General features: G+C 45.0%; 1 protein-coding gene across 1 annotated transcript in view; it reads left to right on the top strand.

The window, feature by feature from the left end:
- The first annotated feature begins 488 nt into the window (after nt 1-488).
- Nucleotides 489-14,442, top strand: part of LOC110193032 (transmembrane protein 182-like) — a 31,399-nt gene continuing 17,445 nt past the window's right edge. Inside the window, exons 1-4 of the mRNA XM_020964587.2 lie at nt 489-641; nt 4,447-4,564; nt 8,267-8,365; nt 10,610-10,747. Coding sequence (XP_020820246.2) covers nt 489-641; nt 4,447-4,564; nt 8,267-8,365; nt 10,610-10,747 — 508 coding nt within the window. The remainder of the gene's footprint in view (nt 642-4,446; nt 4,565-8,266; nt 8,366-10,609; nt 10,748-14,442) is intronic.

Raw genomic sequence — 14,442 nt, 5'->3', positions numbered from 1 at the left:
ACAATACAGTGTATGTAAGGCAGGACAAAGTCATTTCAGGAGGTAGAAAGCATCAACAGTTGGGGAAATCAAGGAAGATCATTCGCATTTAGGACAGACACTTAAGCTGTGCCTTCAAAGCACCTGTGCAAAGGTGTGGATTGTAGAGGTCATAAAGGGGAATAATACACAATCAGACTGCAAAGGTGTGTGGGAGCCAGCCTTCATTTGGGAAATGAATGTGCCTTTTTCCCACTGGATTCTTTGGGCCACACTTGTGGAACCTTTTGGCTAATACTCTAATGACTTGGCTGATCAGGGTCATCTTCTTTTAATAGCACTGCTCTTGGAGCTCTCCACAACTTGGACCAATCCTAAAATGATATTCATCTGAGTCTTAAAATAGGACCCCTCCTCGCTGTATCCCAATGCTGGGCAGTCCCTGACAGCTGGTCACTTCAGAGCTTCTCTTGTGGGGCATAGGGAGCAGCAAAGCCACTCATTCGAGCATGAAAACTGGAATTGGTGCCCTGGTTGCAGGAATCGTTGGTGTTATTGGCATTCTTCTGTTCCTCGTTGCCTTTGGAACCGAGTACTGGCTGCTAGCAACAGAGGCCTGTGGAGAGTTTGCATCTAAAAATGGAACTCTGGACATTGAGATGGTAAGCAGTGATCAGATGAACCTTATGAAAAGCTACTGGGGTTCCCTCTAACGGCCTAAGAAAGAAATTTGGATCTGAGGAAACTGCCACAAAAATGCTACAAGATGGCTCTTAGGCTCTTCATTTTAATTTGTGTTTTTAGTACCTGGCAATGATTGAAACTATTGGGTATTGTCAAAGCATCTCCTGAAAAACACTGCCCTTGGGAGGCCCAAGTGAGGCCTGAGAGGGAAAGAGAGGCCCAGTGGTGTCCTGGACTTGTAGACTTGCTTGGGAGTCAGGGGATCTGGGTTCTGTTCCCAGCTTCACTGCTCCCTAACATGTAAGTTTGGCCAAGTCACTTGTCTCTTTTGAGCCTCGGTTTCCCTGTCTGTAAAACAAGGGGATTGACCTAGATGTTGAAGTGTCAGGAGAGGTATTTTACTTACTTGGAGGTGATAGTCTAGGTTCTCCAAATGTTTAGGGCTCTCATTACCTTTCTTATTTCAAACGAAATGTCATATTTTCAAAATTATTTTTGGTCCAGACCTGAGATTTCATCAGTACAGGGAACTCTTTGTGTGGAAACTCTCTCCGATTGTGCACAGTGGCAATGTGTCTGCAGTTTGCAGTCTTACAGTGTTGACTGGGGCATTGAGAAGGTAGGTGACTTGGCCAGGTCCACAGTGCTGGTCTGTGTCAGAGGCAAGCCTTGAAGCCAGGTTAGCCTGACTCCAAGGCTGACCCCCTCACCGTTGTCCCACATGGCTTCTCCTCAGCTATATACCTTAAGCAACAGGTCAGGGATTTATGCATTTGAGGAATTTGGCAAAGTAAATGTCCAGGAAGGCTTACAGAGAAAAACGTATCCATACATTCCATTCATTCACTAAGGAAATGGTTTCTAGAATTAAGCTCTGAGGGAGAGCTTTCTCTCTCCAGACCTCTGAAAGCAGCCTTTGTTTGGTTTGAACTGTGGTCTACCCCAAAGGGCTCTTTCATCGCGGAGCTCAGATGCAGACTCGCAGCTTTATCTCAACAGTTCTATGGCCCTAACGTTTAATGGTGTTCTAAGGCATGGTCAGAAAGGCAGCATGGCATAGGAGGAGATCCCAGAGTCAATGAGAACTGGGTTCGAGGCCTGCCACTGGCACAATCTCACTGTCATCTGAAGCTTCACACCAGGAGGTGACCACAGTGATGAAATCATGGGTCTGGGTTAACAACAACCCGAGTCAAGGCTACTATCATATATATTTGGGGTACATATCTGTATGGGTGGCCTGAATGTCACCATTTTTCCCCTTAGTTCTGGGTGAGGGAGCTATCTGGTCTTACTCCATGGAAAAGGGAACTTAGGGACGCGGAAGTATCATAGACTTGATCCTCAGAGAAATTGGCAATCAAAACCACTGTCTCTGCTGTCTCTGTTTCCCTTTTCCATGCCATTGGGATCTTTCTGCCATATAATCTGATGCCTGCCTAACTGCAGAATTCCAGGTAAAAGCAAACCTGGTAGGGAAGGTATTTGGGAGCAGAGGATGTGGGGAGGTTGGGCTTTCCTGGCAAAGGTGGGATCACAATACTAAACACAACACCACAAAAGGATATCTCTCTCTGGTCTCTAGCTGGGGACTGTCAGTGTGCTCGAGGAGGAATTCCAGGGAATCTATACAGAATGGCAGACTCCTCTGTTGGGGAATATTCTTAGTCTCTGAGCTTCATATGTATCCTTATGGAACACAATATGTATGTAGCATACTTGCTCAAATATAGGTTGTACTTTTCCCTCACATCTGTCTTGTATAAAACCTGATTGTGGCCTACTAGCCATGGTATTTTTTAACGTCTGTATCTGTTTTTTCTTTCAAAGAGATCTCATTTTGGGTGTGCAGCCTGTTTTTAGGAGAGGCCAGTATCTAGGCAAATACAATAATTAAACTTCATTTTAATGAAAAATAACTCCATAATTCAAACTTGACACTAATCCAGTCTCACCTCCCTCCTGGTCCTTCGCAATTAATGAAGTTTGACTGTATTTTATAATCCAGCCTTTTATTCAGCCACTGCCATCCTGGCCAAGGAACTTGGAAAAACAAGCTGCCAACCCGCACTGGTGGCCCATTTTTCCATGCATCAGACTCACCTGGAACCATTCTACCCAAACGATGGGAACGGTATATCAAGAGACTAGGGGAATCCTGGATCTCTGCCCATTGGACGACCATAGAGACATAGTGGGACAGATGGTTTCACAGAGGTTTGCAAGATGTTTATTAGTAGGACTGGAGCATTGCGGTTAGTTAAACTGAAAGCTTGTGTCCAAATGGTTTTCTGATATAGCTGTAAGAAAAAAAATCTATAAATCTAAGTTGATAATGGGAAAGATATTCAAACAAACTAACATCCCAGTTTGGGAATAGAGTGTTTTAGGGAACTGTTTTTTTTTTTAATTTCCCAGGAGTTTAACCATTTTTTTAACCAGGAGTTAAACCATTGGTGGGATCGTACTTATTCTTGTCTGTAATTAAGTAGTGTTTGTGACTCCCATCTCATATTTAAGTCTCTGTGAATTAGTCATTTGACAAGTATTTCTTGATTTATAGTCACACAATCTCGGAATTGGAGGGGACCTGGGGGCCACCTAGGCCAAAGTATTCCCATCTCCAACTTCTATCCCCAGCAAGTGGGCATCCAGCTTTTGCTTGAAGACCTTTAATGAGGGAGTCACCACTGCCTCCTGAGGCAGCCCTCTCCACTTTGGGGGAGCTCCAATTCTTAGGGACTTTTTCTCTGACTCTCTCCCACAACTGTCCTAGTTCTGCCTTCTGGGGCCAAGTAGAATACTTCCTTCTTCCATACAACCACAGGTTCGATGGCATTTTGCTCCGCCCCCTGTCTCCTCCCCAGGTCTTTTCTCCTCCAGGCTATATGCCCCACATCTCCATGCTCCTTCACTGGATCCTCATATGTCATGACCCCGGGGTCATTTCTGATCCTTCTTGTCATCATCTGGACCCCCTCCAGCTTATCGATGTCCTTCTCCAAAGGCAGCACTCCAAAGGTCACACCTGGTCCAGGGCAGGGCTGTTGGCTCCCTGGGCCTGGTGACCCCAGGTCTCCAAATGCAGACTGACAGGCTCACAGTAGCTTGGGGGCTGCCATAATGTACTACTGATTTATTGAGCTTGCACTTCGTTAGCATCTCCAGAGAATTTTCAGGCAAGCTGATGTCTAGCCATACCTCCCCTGGGTTGTACTTGTAAAGTTGATTGTTTTTCAGTCCAAATATAAGACTCTCTATTTATCCCTTTTAATTTTTACCCATTGTTCCAGACTGTCAAGATCCTTTTGGATCCCATCCTTCTTGTCCCATGTGTTAGCTGGCCGTCTCAGCTTAGTGACATCTGCACATTTGCTAGGCCCTCACCTTTGTCTCTGTTACCTATAAAACAGCTAACCAGCAGAGGGCACAGTGGGGATGCCTGGGGGCCCTGAACTAGTTGACATCGAGCTATTACTAACTGCTCCTTGGGTGTGCTCTGTTTTCAGAAGACCTGGGTTTAAATCTTGGCTCTGCCAAATTATTAGCTCTGGGGCCTCGAGAATAGTACTTCCCTCTCCAAGCCTTCGTCTCCTCATCTGTAAAATGACTGGGTGATTTCTCAGGGTACACTCTGGGCCCAGTCCTGTGCATTTAGCTTGCTTCCCCCTTGCTGGAAAGCTAAGGCAGCCTTCCAACTAGTGTGAGAACTCCATGTCCAAGCTGGACTTTTCCAGTGGTAGGGCCACAGCTTCAAACGTTGCTATGTTTTATTTCTTGTAGGAAGGTGTTTCCAGAGACTCCTCAAGAGGTGTCCTCACATTCCACCATGAAGGCTTCTTCTGGAGGTGCTGGTTCTCAGGAGAGGGCACCCACGGGAACGTCTGGAAATTCTGGTTCAGTGAGTGCAACTGAGAGAGACTTGCTCATGATTTCTGGGAAGCTCTGATATATGGGGATTATAAATTGGAGGGTAGTGAATACAAGGTGCTGAGCCTGAGTTCTAAGAGGCCTGTGCTCAGAAGATACCACTTTATGTTTTCATTTACTGGTTTCTACAGAAGGCCTGTGGCCATTTGAATTCATCAGAAGGTCAAATTCTGGCCTGGCTACTCACTACCTGGGTGATCTTTGGGCAAGTCACTTAACCTCTATTGGTCTCAGTTCCATCAGTGGTCAAATGAGTGGGTTGGACTAGATGACCTCTAAGACCCCTTCTATCTCCAGGTTAATGATCCTATAACCTATAAAACTCATTCGTCCATTAATTGACCGGTAAGCATTTATCAGATTCTTACTGTGTGCCAGGCATTGGGCTAAGCCAATGTTTGTTAAGCTGGGGTTGATGGACACCTTGCTCTGTGGACAGTTCAGAGGGTTCATGAATTTGGATGGGAAAAAAGTACATCTTTATTTCAATCTAATTGAGTTTCTTTGTAATTCTATGCATTTTATTTTATGTATTCAAGAACGTTATTCTGAGAAGGGGTCCTTAGGCTTCACCAAACTGCCAAAGGGATCCATGGCACAAAAAAGGTTAAGAATCCTTGTGCTAATCACTGGGGATAAAAAGAAAAAGACAAAAATAATTCCTGCCCTCAGGAAGCTTACATTCAAATGAGGGAGCCAGCTTGTATATAAATAGGTGCATACAGGATATGTACAGAGTAGATACCCAGTATCTACTGGTTAATCCCAGAGGCGGCCTTTGAGCTGAATCTTAAAGGAAGCCAGGAATTCAAAGAGGCCAAGGTGAGGAGGGAGAACATTCCAAGCATGGGGCACAGCCAAGGGAAAGGCGCAGAGGTGGGAGATGGGATGTTGTGTGCGAAGAACGGTAAGTATGCCAGTTTGCCTGAATGTGAAAGAGGACTGGAAAGGGAGAAAGAGGCAAAGTTTGCAGCAATTTAAGTAACAGAGAAGTTTATATTTGATCTTAGAAGATAGGGAATCAGTGGAGTTTGGCAAGCTGGGGAATGGCCTGCCCAGATCTTTGGTCTGGTCAAATCACCTTGGCTACTGAGTGGAAGATGGATTGGGGGAGGGTTGGGGCAAAGAGACCAATAGAAAACCATTCTAATAGTGCAGGTGAGCAGAGATGAGATCCTGATCTTGAATGGTGGCGAGAAGGGGAGCTTTGCAAGCAATGTTATGAAGGGAGAATAGAGAAGATTTGGCAACTAGCTTAATAGATGGGGTGAGTGCAAGTGAGGGGTCAAGGATGACACCTAGGTTGCAAATCTGGGTGACTGGGAAGATGGTGCCAGTCAGAGGGAAGTTTGGAACAGAGGTGGATTGGGTGGGGAGATAAGGTGTTCAGTTTGGCACATGTAGAGTCCAAGTGCCCCCAAGTCTGGGCCTCATTTTCCTCATCTGGAAAATAAAGTACCTTCTCACCCTAAGCTTATGGTCCTCCAATATTTATTAGCTATTATGTGGCCAGCCTTCTGCTAGGCATCATGGGAAATACAGGGGAACCTAAGGAGCATAAAGCACTTATAGTCTAGTTTGGATCCAAGCTGTGAACAGACAAAAAGGTCAGCAATCCCAGATGAGGACATCAGAGGCATTGCTGGACAGCGATGTTTTGTATGGGAGGTAAGATTTATGGAATTTCACAAGAGGGCTTAGGAAGGAAGATGGTGGAGTAGGAACTGAGCCTGAAGAGTGGGCAGGGGGATGTTCCAGGACAGGACTTTGCTCATAGGAGGCACTTAAACAAATGTATCTTGAATTGAGTTGAATTCCAGGGCATGAGAAAAGATACCAAGGTGTTTGGAGGACCTGTCCAAGTGAAGCAGTGACTTTATATTAGGGAGTAATAGGAGATTAGGTTGGAATGGTAAGTTGGGACCAAATTGTGGAGAGCCTTGAATGCCAGGCTAATGAATGAGACTTTATCTTGTAGGTTCTAGGGATCCAGTGAAGGCTTTTAAGCAGAATCACAGAATTTCAGAGTTAAAAGAGGCTTTGGAGTCCTTCTAATCCAATCCATTTCTGAAACAGAATGCCCACAATGCCCTTGATAAGTGATCGTTCAGTCTTTATTGGAAAACCTCCAAAGTAGAGGCATACCTATTGTCTTTCAAGGTGGCCCATTACACTTGGCCCTCAACTCTAATTCGGCTTCTTTGTGACTTCTACCCATCACTCCTCATTCTGTTTTCTAGGGCCAAACTAAACCAGTCTAGACCATAATCCCCATGACTGCCCTTCACATACTTGAAGATATCTGTCATGTCCTCTGGGTCTTCTCTTCTCCAGACTAAATATCCCCACTTCTTTCAACATACCTTTCTGTGGCGTGACCTGGAGGCCTGATCAGGGGCATGACCTGATGAAAGGGACGTTTTAGGAAGATTAGCCTGCCAAGGGGTAGGGGTGGGATAGAAGAAGGAAAGCCTGAGAGACAGTTAGCAGCAGGGGCCAAATGCAAAAGCCATTAGGAAGGAGTTCTCCAAGGGGCTTGAAACCTTTTGGGGGTGTGGAGAAGGAGGTGTCAAGGAGGAATTCAGTTTCAAATGAGGGTGAGGAGGAGAAGGACAGTGCAGTTGGTGGAAGTGTTTCCTGTGTGAGGGCCTGGCATCCTGAGAGCCTCCTTTTCAGGTGGGTGTCTGAGCTGGGCACGTGCAGAGGCGTACTAAGAGGAAGGCAGCCTGCACACCCCATGTTTTCCATTGCACACTTCACTAGAGACTGACAGATCCTCATTCCCTTCTTTGGCATTGATTAGAATAGAAGCAGATTAGGTCCAATTATTTTGATCCCCTTGTACTAATGATAATCAATTCAATAAGAGTTTCAGAGGCATTTGGGTAGGAACAAGTGTGCCTTTATTATACTCTGCTCCTCTTAACTAGGGAACATTGGAAAAGAAGCGGTCTCTCGTCAATGCTAATTGCAGCAGTCTCATTAATCACTCAGCACTTCTCATGGCTGCAGACACTGGCCAGTCCCTGCAGCAGCCAGTGACTCAGTTCCCTTCCAGATGGTTTGGCACACGTGCCGCTGTTACGGATTCTATTTCAGAGTAGGCTACGGCATGCTCTTATCTCTTGAGTTGGCTATTATCTTGGCTGGAAGATACATAAACTGTGAACACGTCCCATTGTACTTCATGGCCAATCTGGAGTGCCGGCTTTGGGGACTTCATTGGAGGCTGCTTCCTTCTGAGCCTCAGTGTCATTGCTTCCTTCCCTCTGTGAGGATGTGTAATCAAGGGTGACTGCATTAATCCCAGCCCTGCAGTGTCTTTCCAGCTTCTAGTTACACAAATGTGCAAAAGGAACTCTGGATATGGGAACTCCCTCCACCAATGCAGATTGCATGTATCTATGACGCAGTAGATAGTTCTGCGGAGTTGCCTGAGACACGTAGAGGGTGTGATTTGCTCAGTAAGTGTCAGAGGTATGATTTGAATCCAGGTCTTCCTGACTCCAAGCCCAAGGTACTCTCCATTATACTTCTACTGCCTCTATAGTCAGGTCCTAACTAATTATTTCTATCTGTTTTGCCCGTTGTTAAATGTGTAATTTGTGGAAGCTTAAAATTTGTTGGTGGGTGCTTGTCAGAGTCTAATCAGTTTTTCTTTTTCCTTTTGTAGCTAACCAACCTCGTACCAAGCACTGCCGCCCCGGTTATCTCTTTCCTATGCCCATTGCTCTGGGACCTTTACCACATCCTTCTTATGATGCGACTGCAGGTGAGTTTGGAAAAGTATGCTTAGGCCTTGTGTTTTCTTCTCTTCTCCATCCTGACCTTTGTCCTCAGTCTCATCTTGCTTTATGCCATTTTAGACACAGAACAGAAATACGTCATACACGTGGCATGGTCCAAAGCCTATTGTCTCAATGGGCTGGCATACAGAGTTACCAAACCAAAGCTGTCATTTGGATCCTTGTACAGGCCAGTTGGCTTTGCTTTGTGGCCCTGAATTCTTCTAGCCGCCTAGAAGATATATGTCAGCAAGTATGGGAACTAATTCCTGTCATGGGGAAAATTATTCCAAACCCTTCCCTGCTAATGGATGCTAGGATTTTCCTTTCTGTGTGGAAGGTTAACATCCTCCCTCTGTCCCTAGTACTCTCACTCTGCCATCCTCATTGCTCCAGATTTAGGGCAGTTTTGTAGTTTTTGTTATTTCATAAATTTCCACAGATGGTATTCATCCCCCAAGTGGCTGTCCTTTTGGTGATGAGCCTTTGTACTTAAGTAGGCTAAGCTAGGTGGAACCTTGGAAAGCAGAGTCAGTGTGTTGCTGGGACTGTGCTTAAGGCCTTTCTAATATGTTTGAAGTTGCCAGAGCCAGGACTTTGTGTTGGATAGAGAGGACCGTGAATCTCAACAATCTTGAGGCCATCTATAACCAACCATTCAGTTAGCTTTTGCTGTTCTAAATGTGAGATCTTTGTCTGAAGACCAATAAGTAAGTTTTGCTGGATTGGCTCTGTCTTGAGGATTTATGGATAGACATGGACAAGTGTTGTATAGGATGAGCAGGCATGACTGGGGCGTGATTTGCGTCACTAGAAACAGTATCCACATTGATGAGGTCTCAGATCAGCTAGAGTGTATGGAATGCAGCGTACTTTCCCTTAGACGTCATGAATTATGCTTGAGGTGGGAGGGAGTAGAAAAGGTACCAAGAAGAAGCCTATTTACAGGAACAAAAATGTGAGGTCCTTGTCCAATGGCCAAAAAGTGGACCATACTGAGTGGCCCTTTCTGGTGGAGCAGTTGTGGGGACACACACACACACACACACACACACACACACACACACACACACACACATATATACACAGTTCAGGAAAGGCTTTGTCTAAGAGGTAGCACTGGAATTGAACCTTGCAGGGAGCTAGGGATGAGCAGAGTGTTTTCAGGCAAAGGGGACAATCTGCACAGAGGCCCAGGGGCAGGACCCAGAGGCACAGAATGTCAGGTACAGGGGATAGCATGGAGACCAGTTTGTATGAGGGGAAGTGATGGGAAATCATTCTAGAAAGATAGGCTGGCACCAGATAGAAGATCAATCACTAAGGCCTTGGTTTGGGATAGGAAAGCAGGATGCACTTCTTTTAGGGATAAGAAAATACTTTCCTCCAATGAGATAAGGGATGGCAGAGTGATTTGCAAATGTATCATATGCTATCCTAACACAGAACATTGTGATGTTTACAATTGATTCAGTGTTAGCCCTGGCCATAAGTGGATTTGAGCTCTCCTTGAAACCATCTGTCCATGTGTAGGGATCAGTTCTTGCTTTGAAACACATTCCCCAACTTCTGGTCCAGATGCTTGGCAAAGACAGAAGAGGAAGAGAATTCTAGATCTCAGTGGAAGACCAGAGATGATGAGGCAGAAGGCTAGAGCACCCTGGTCACCTCTGCATCTGGAAAGTCAGATGCAGCCCTCAAGGCCTGTGGTACTGATTCAGGCTCCAAAGTCTACTTTTGACTGAAAAGGCAAAGTTATTTGAGGAGGTATCATCAGTGCTCCATTCTACTTTGGATCCTTGGGGTTAGGGTTTGAAATGATTTTCAAATGAAAGGTGGAATTATTACTCGAGAAGGGGATTTCTTTATGGAGAAGCCATTGCTGAGTCCTCGGAATCACTTGTTATGGATTGAATCCAATGAAATAACTTTTTAGGGTTGGGCAGTCTCCTTCTGGTGTATATGTAGTGAGTCTGGAAAAATATATCATCAGGATAACACCAAAGCACTAATGCAATTCAGACTCATTTGGCTATGGGAGACAGAAGGAAGGTAAAGCAAATTGGAGGGGCAGAGACACATTAATTCTGTGTGGGCAAACATCCGATTCATACCAAGCTGCTGCCAGCTCTGTACCCGTGGCCATATTGCTGCTGGAGCTCAAGTTTGGTTCGGTAGGTGGCCACGGCCTTCTGCTGTACTCGTGTCACGTTCTTTTCTCATTCATCTAGTGTACCGAGGATTCTGGACGGTTTTCATCGTGCTAGGTGTTACTGCCAGCCTGGTGGGGGTATTCCTGCTGGTGTGTGGGGCGCCCTTTGTCAATGCTCGACTTTATAAATTTGGCGGGATCTTTCTTCTCACCTCAGGTAAGATGTCGAGTGATACTGAGAGGGCTGTGTGTCTGGGGCTGAGAACTTATGGGATAAGAGCCTTACCAAGTCAAGGAGAGCAGGAGAGAACCAGGGAGAACACACTTAATTTGGAATTAGGCCACAGGTTCCAATCCTCATTGGATTGTTCCCTACCTGTGTGACCTTGGCCAAGGCATTTAATCTCTCTGTTAAAGAAAGGGCTACAACTAGATGATCTCTAAGGCCCTACCTACCTCTAAACTGATAAAGTTTGTCATAAGTGAGTGCTAAAAATTGGCTGGGAGATTTTTTTAAATTTTGTAATGGATTTTATTAAAAGCTTTTGTTTTTATATCACTTATGTTTTTCATTGTATCCCTCTCTCCCAGAGAGCCATCCCCTATAACAGAATAAAAAAAAAATATTAAAAAAAATCTACTTTAATAAGAATAACCAACACATAGAAAAAGCCCACATTCCCTTCAGTGCTTCATGCCCTTAGCCTCCTGTATCTGCAAAGAAGGAAGGAAGATGTCTTCTTAGATCTCTTCTTTGAGGTCAAGTTTGACCATTATAATTTCATAGCAGTCAGTTTCAATGGTTTTATTGTTCTTTTCTTTAAATTGCTAATAGCCATTATAGATATATTGGGTTTTTTTTTTGTTCTATCTATTTCACTTTGCAATCAGTTCATATGAATCTTCCTGTGTTTTTCTGTATTCATCATGATCACTGTTTCTTATAGTGCAGTAATATCCCATTACATTCATGTACTACAATCTGTTTAGTCATTCTCCAGTTTATGGGCATTTACTTTGTTTCCAGCTCCTTGCTACTCCTAATATAGTGCTAATATATTGGGTGGGTCTACTAACCCACCTCAGACATTTACCACTTGTGTGACCTGAAGTAAGCCATTGAACTCTCTGCCTCAGTTTCTGCATCTACAGAATGCATTCAATGGCTTCTATAGTTCTAAAGCTACAATCTTAGCATCCTCTATCCCCCTCTGCATCTTTGTCCACACCTCTGCTTATGAGCTGATGCCCCCATAGTCCTCTGGTGTCTTATTTCAGTAGCTCTGTTTGGGTGCCCCGGTCTCCAAGGCAGGGTTTGGTGGGATGGCCTGACTTCCTTATGGAGCATGATGCTTCCATCCCAACTGGGAACATGAGGAGGAATGCTCTTTGATGCACAGCTTGGAGGTTTGAAATCCCAAGTGGAGTAATTTCTGGAGATATCATTTCCTGGGGCTGTCATGCTTTGCCCTGCCTCACCACTGACAGTCTGCAGGGTTCTAGATCCAAGGCCTAGTCAGGAAGACAACATCATTGGGTTCTCCCTACAGTATCCTTTTCCTCTGAAGTGGAGTGGCAAGTCATCTGGGACTGTTAATGAAAGGAAAGTGTCTGCTGTCTTCCCTCACTGAAATGGGGAGGTGTTCTGAGAGATTGGCCTTTGCTGTTTTACATGAGGCATGATGGGGTTTCTAAATGTCCCTCTTGGGCACTCAGCAGTGCATGTGAGATTCATTGCGTAGAATCAGAGGCTTAGAGTTGGATGAGACCTTAGGAGTCATCGAGTTGAACCTCCTTATCTCATAGACAAGGAGACAGAGGCCTAGAGGTGAAGTGACTTGCCATGCAATAATAATCCAACGATAATGGTCATCATCGGTAGAGCTGACATTTATATAGTGCTGACTGTGCTCCAGACACTGTGCTAAAGGCTTTATAACTATTATTTCATTTGATCCTGACAACAACCCTGGGAAGTAGGTGCTGACCCCATTTGATGGATGAGAAAACTGAGGCAAATAGCAGTTAAGTGACTTGACCAGGGTCTCGTAGTTAGTAAGTGTCTGAGGCTGGATTTGAACTCAGGTCCTCCTGATTCCAGGCATACTTCCCAGCATTCTATCCACTGTACCACCTACTTGTTCCTAGAAGTCACTGAACCAGGATTTAAACCCAGGTCCTCTGACTTCAAATTTTGCCCTCTTTTGATGCTATAGTTTCCCAGCCATGTGTTCTTCCTTGCTATCCTCTCCACGTTCCCCAATCCCCCACTGTCTTGGCACAGTCTCTGAAGGATTGCTTCAGAATCTGATCATCTTGCTTACCTGTGATCAGAAGTGTGACTATTTTAGTAGTTAGTGCAGAAAACCAAGATGCCTTCTGGCAGGGTAGGGGACTTCCTTTGAAGTCGTCCCTGCAGGGAAAAGTAGAGAGGCTGAATGTTATTAACAGGCAGGCAAGCCTTGGTTTTGCTTCCCACAAAAGCCACATCTCCATACTGAGTGGCTTGGGGAAATCTTCCTTAGAAGGTAGTGACATAAGGTAAGAAAGAGCTGCTTTGCACTTCTGTCCTTGCAGGAGAGCAGAAAATGAGAGGAGAGCATGTGCTGAGCCCATACAGGCTCCATTTCCATTCTTGACCATCCATTTGGTCAGCAACAGCATCCCTCCCCAGATAATTCCATCCACTATGGGATGCCCGTGCCAGTGGAAGCCGGTATGGAAGGATGAGGAAGATCAGTAGCTATAAGGGTACACTTTACGTTCAGATCCTGCCTCTTCTGCTTCCTAGCTGGATGAAGGTCATGCAACCTTTCTGAGCTTTGATTTCCTCATCTGTAAAATGATAATGATGATGATGATGGTGATGATGGTGATCGTACCCATAGTCCCCATCTCCCAAGTAATTTGTTGGCACTAGTGAAATAGAGTATGTGAAGTTCACAGCACTATGTCCACTCTGTTTTCATTCTGTGAGTACATCTTGTACCTTGAACTAGGCTAAGCCAGTATTGCCAGGAATGTTAATAGTGTTAGGTCACCCATAGGGCTTTATGGCTTACAATGACCTTTCCTCCCAAGAACTATGGGGAAAAGAGTACAAGCATTTCGATCCCCTTTTTGCAGATGATGAAATGTAAGGGACTTGCCCAAGCTTACATAGCTAGTAGATGCCAGGACTGACATTCAAACCCCCATCTTCTGCCTCTAAGTTCAGTCCTCTTTCCATTTCCATCACACTGGACTGTCTAATGAAGAGAGCTAGGGCTGGAGGAGGTTAGGAATCTCCTTAGTTTTATCTGCGGCATGAGTTTACTTGACAAACCCTTACTTCACAGGTAGAACATGGATAAACCTCAGCTCAAGCCCATGTGGGAATTATCACAAATTCTGAATTAGTGGGAGCCGAATTCAGAACTGCCACTCCTAGGATCCCTTTGCTGGGGTATCCGTCTTCTGGGGCCAGCACTAGGCTTTACTGCCTGCCACTTCTGCCCCTTGCCCCCACTTCTCTCAGAGGTTCAGAGGATATATAGACAAAAATGAAACACAAATTAGTTTCCAGGCCTTTTTAAAGACCAGGTTTAGAAAGTCGGCAGGAGTGAAAGTATCAGGGTACTGGGCACCTGTGGGGGGTCGAATGGAGAGCATACTTGGCCGTATGCTTAGGGCTGAACTTATGCCATCTTTTAGAACAGGAACACCAGAAGTGGGGATTTAGTTGTCTTGCTATCATCTCTAGGTAAGTTTCACTAGTTTGTGGAAAAGGAAGTTTAAAATGGCCTTATGCCAAGGCATGAAGGTCCCCCTCAGAAATGATCACTGAGCTAATTAGCAGAAACGCTTGGTTTCTGAGGCAATACCAGTTGAATGCACCAAGGCAGAAGAGAAAGGGAACATTCTGCTGAGTTC

The sequence above is a fragment of the Phascolarctos cinereus genome, unplaced genomic scaffold, assembly GCF_003287225.1.
Source record: "Phascolarctos cinereus isolate Bilbo 61053 unplaced genomic scaffold, phaCin_HiC Scaffold_8;HRSCAF=390, whole genome shotgun sequence".
Classification (NCBI taxonomy): domain Eukaryota; kingdom Metazoa; phylum Chordata; class Mammalia; order Diprotodontia; family Phascolarctidae; genus Phascolarctos; species Phascolarctos cinereus.
This window is presented reverse-complemented; position numbering and strand designations above follow the sequence as displayed.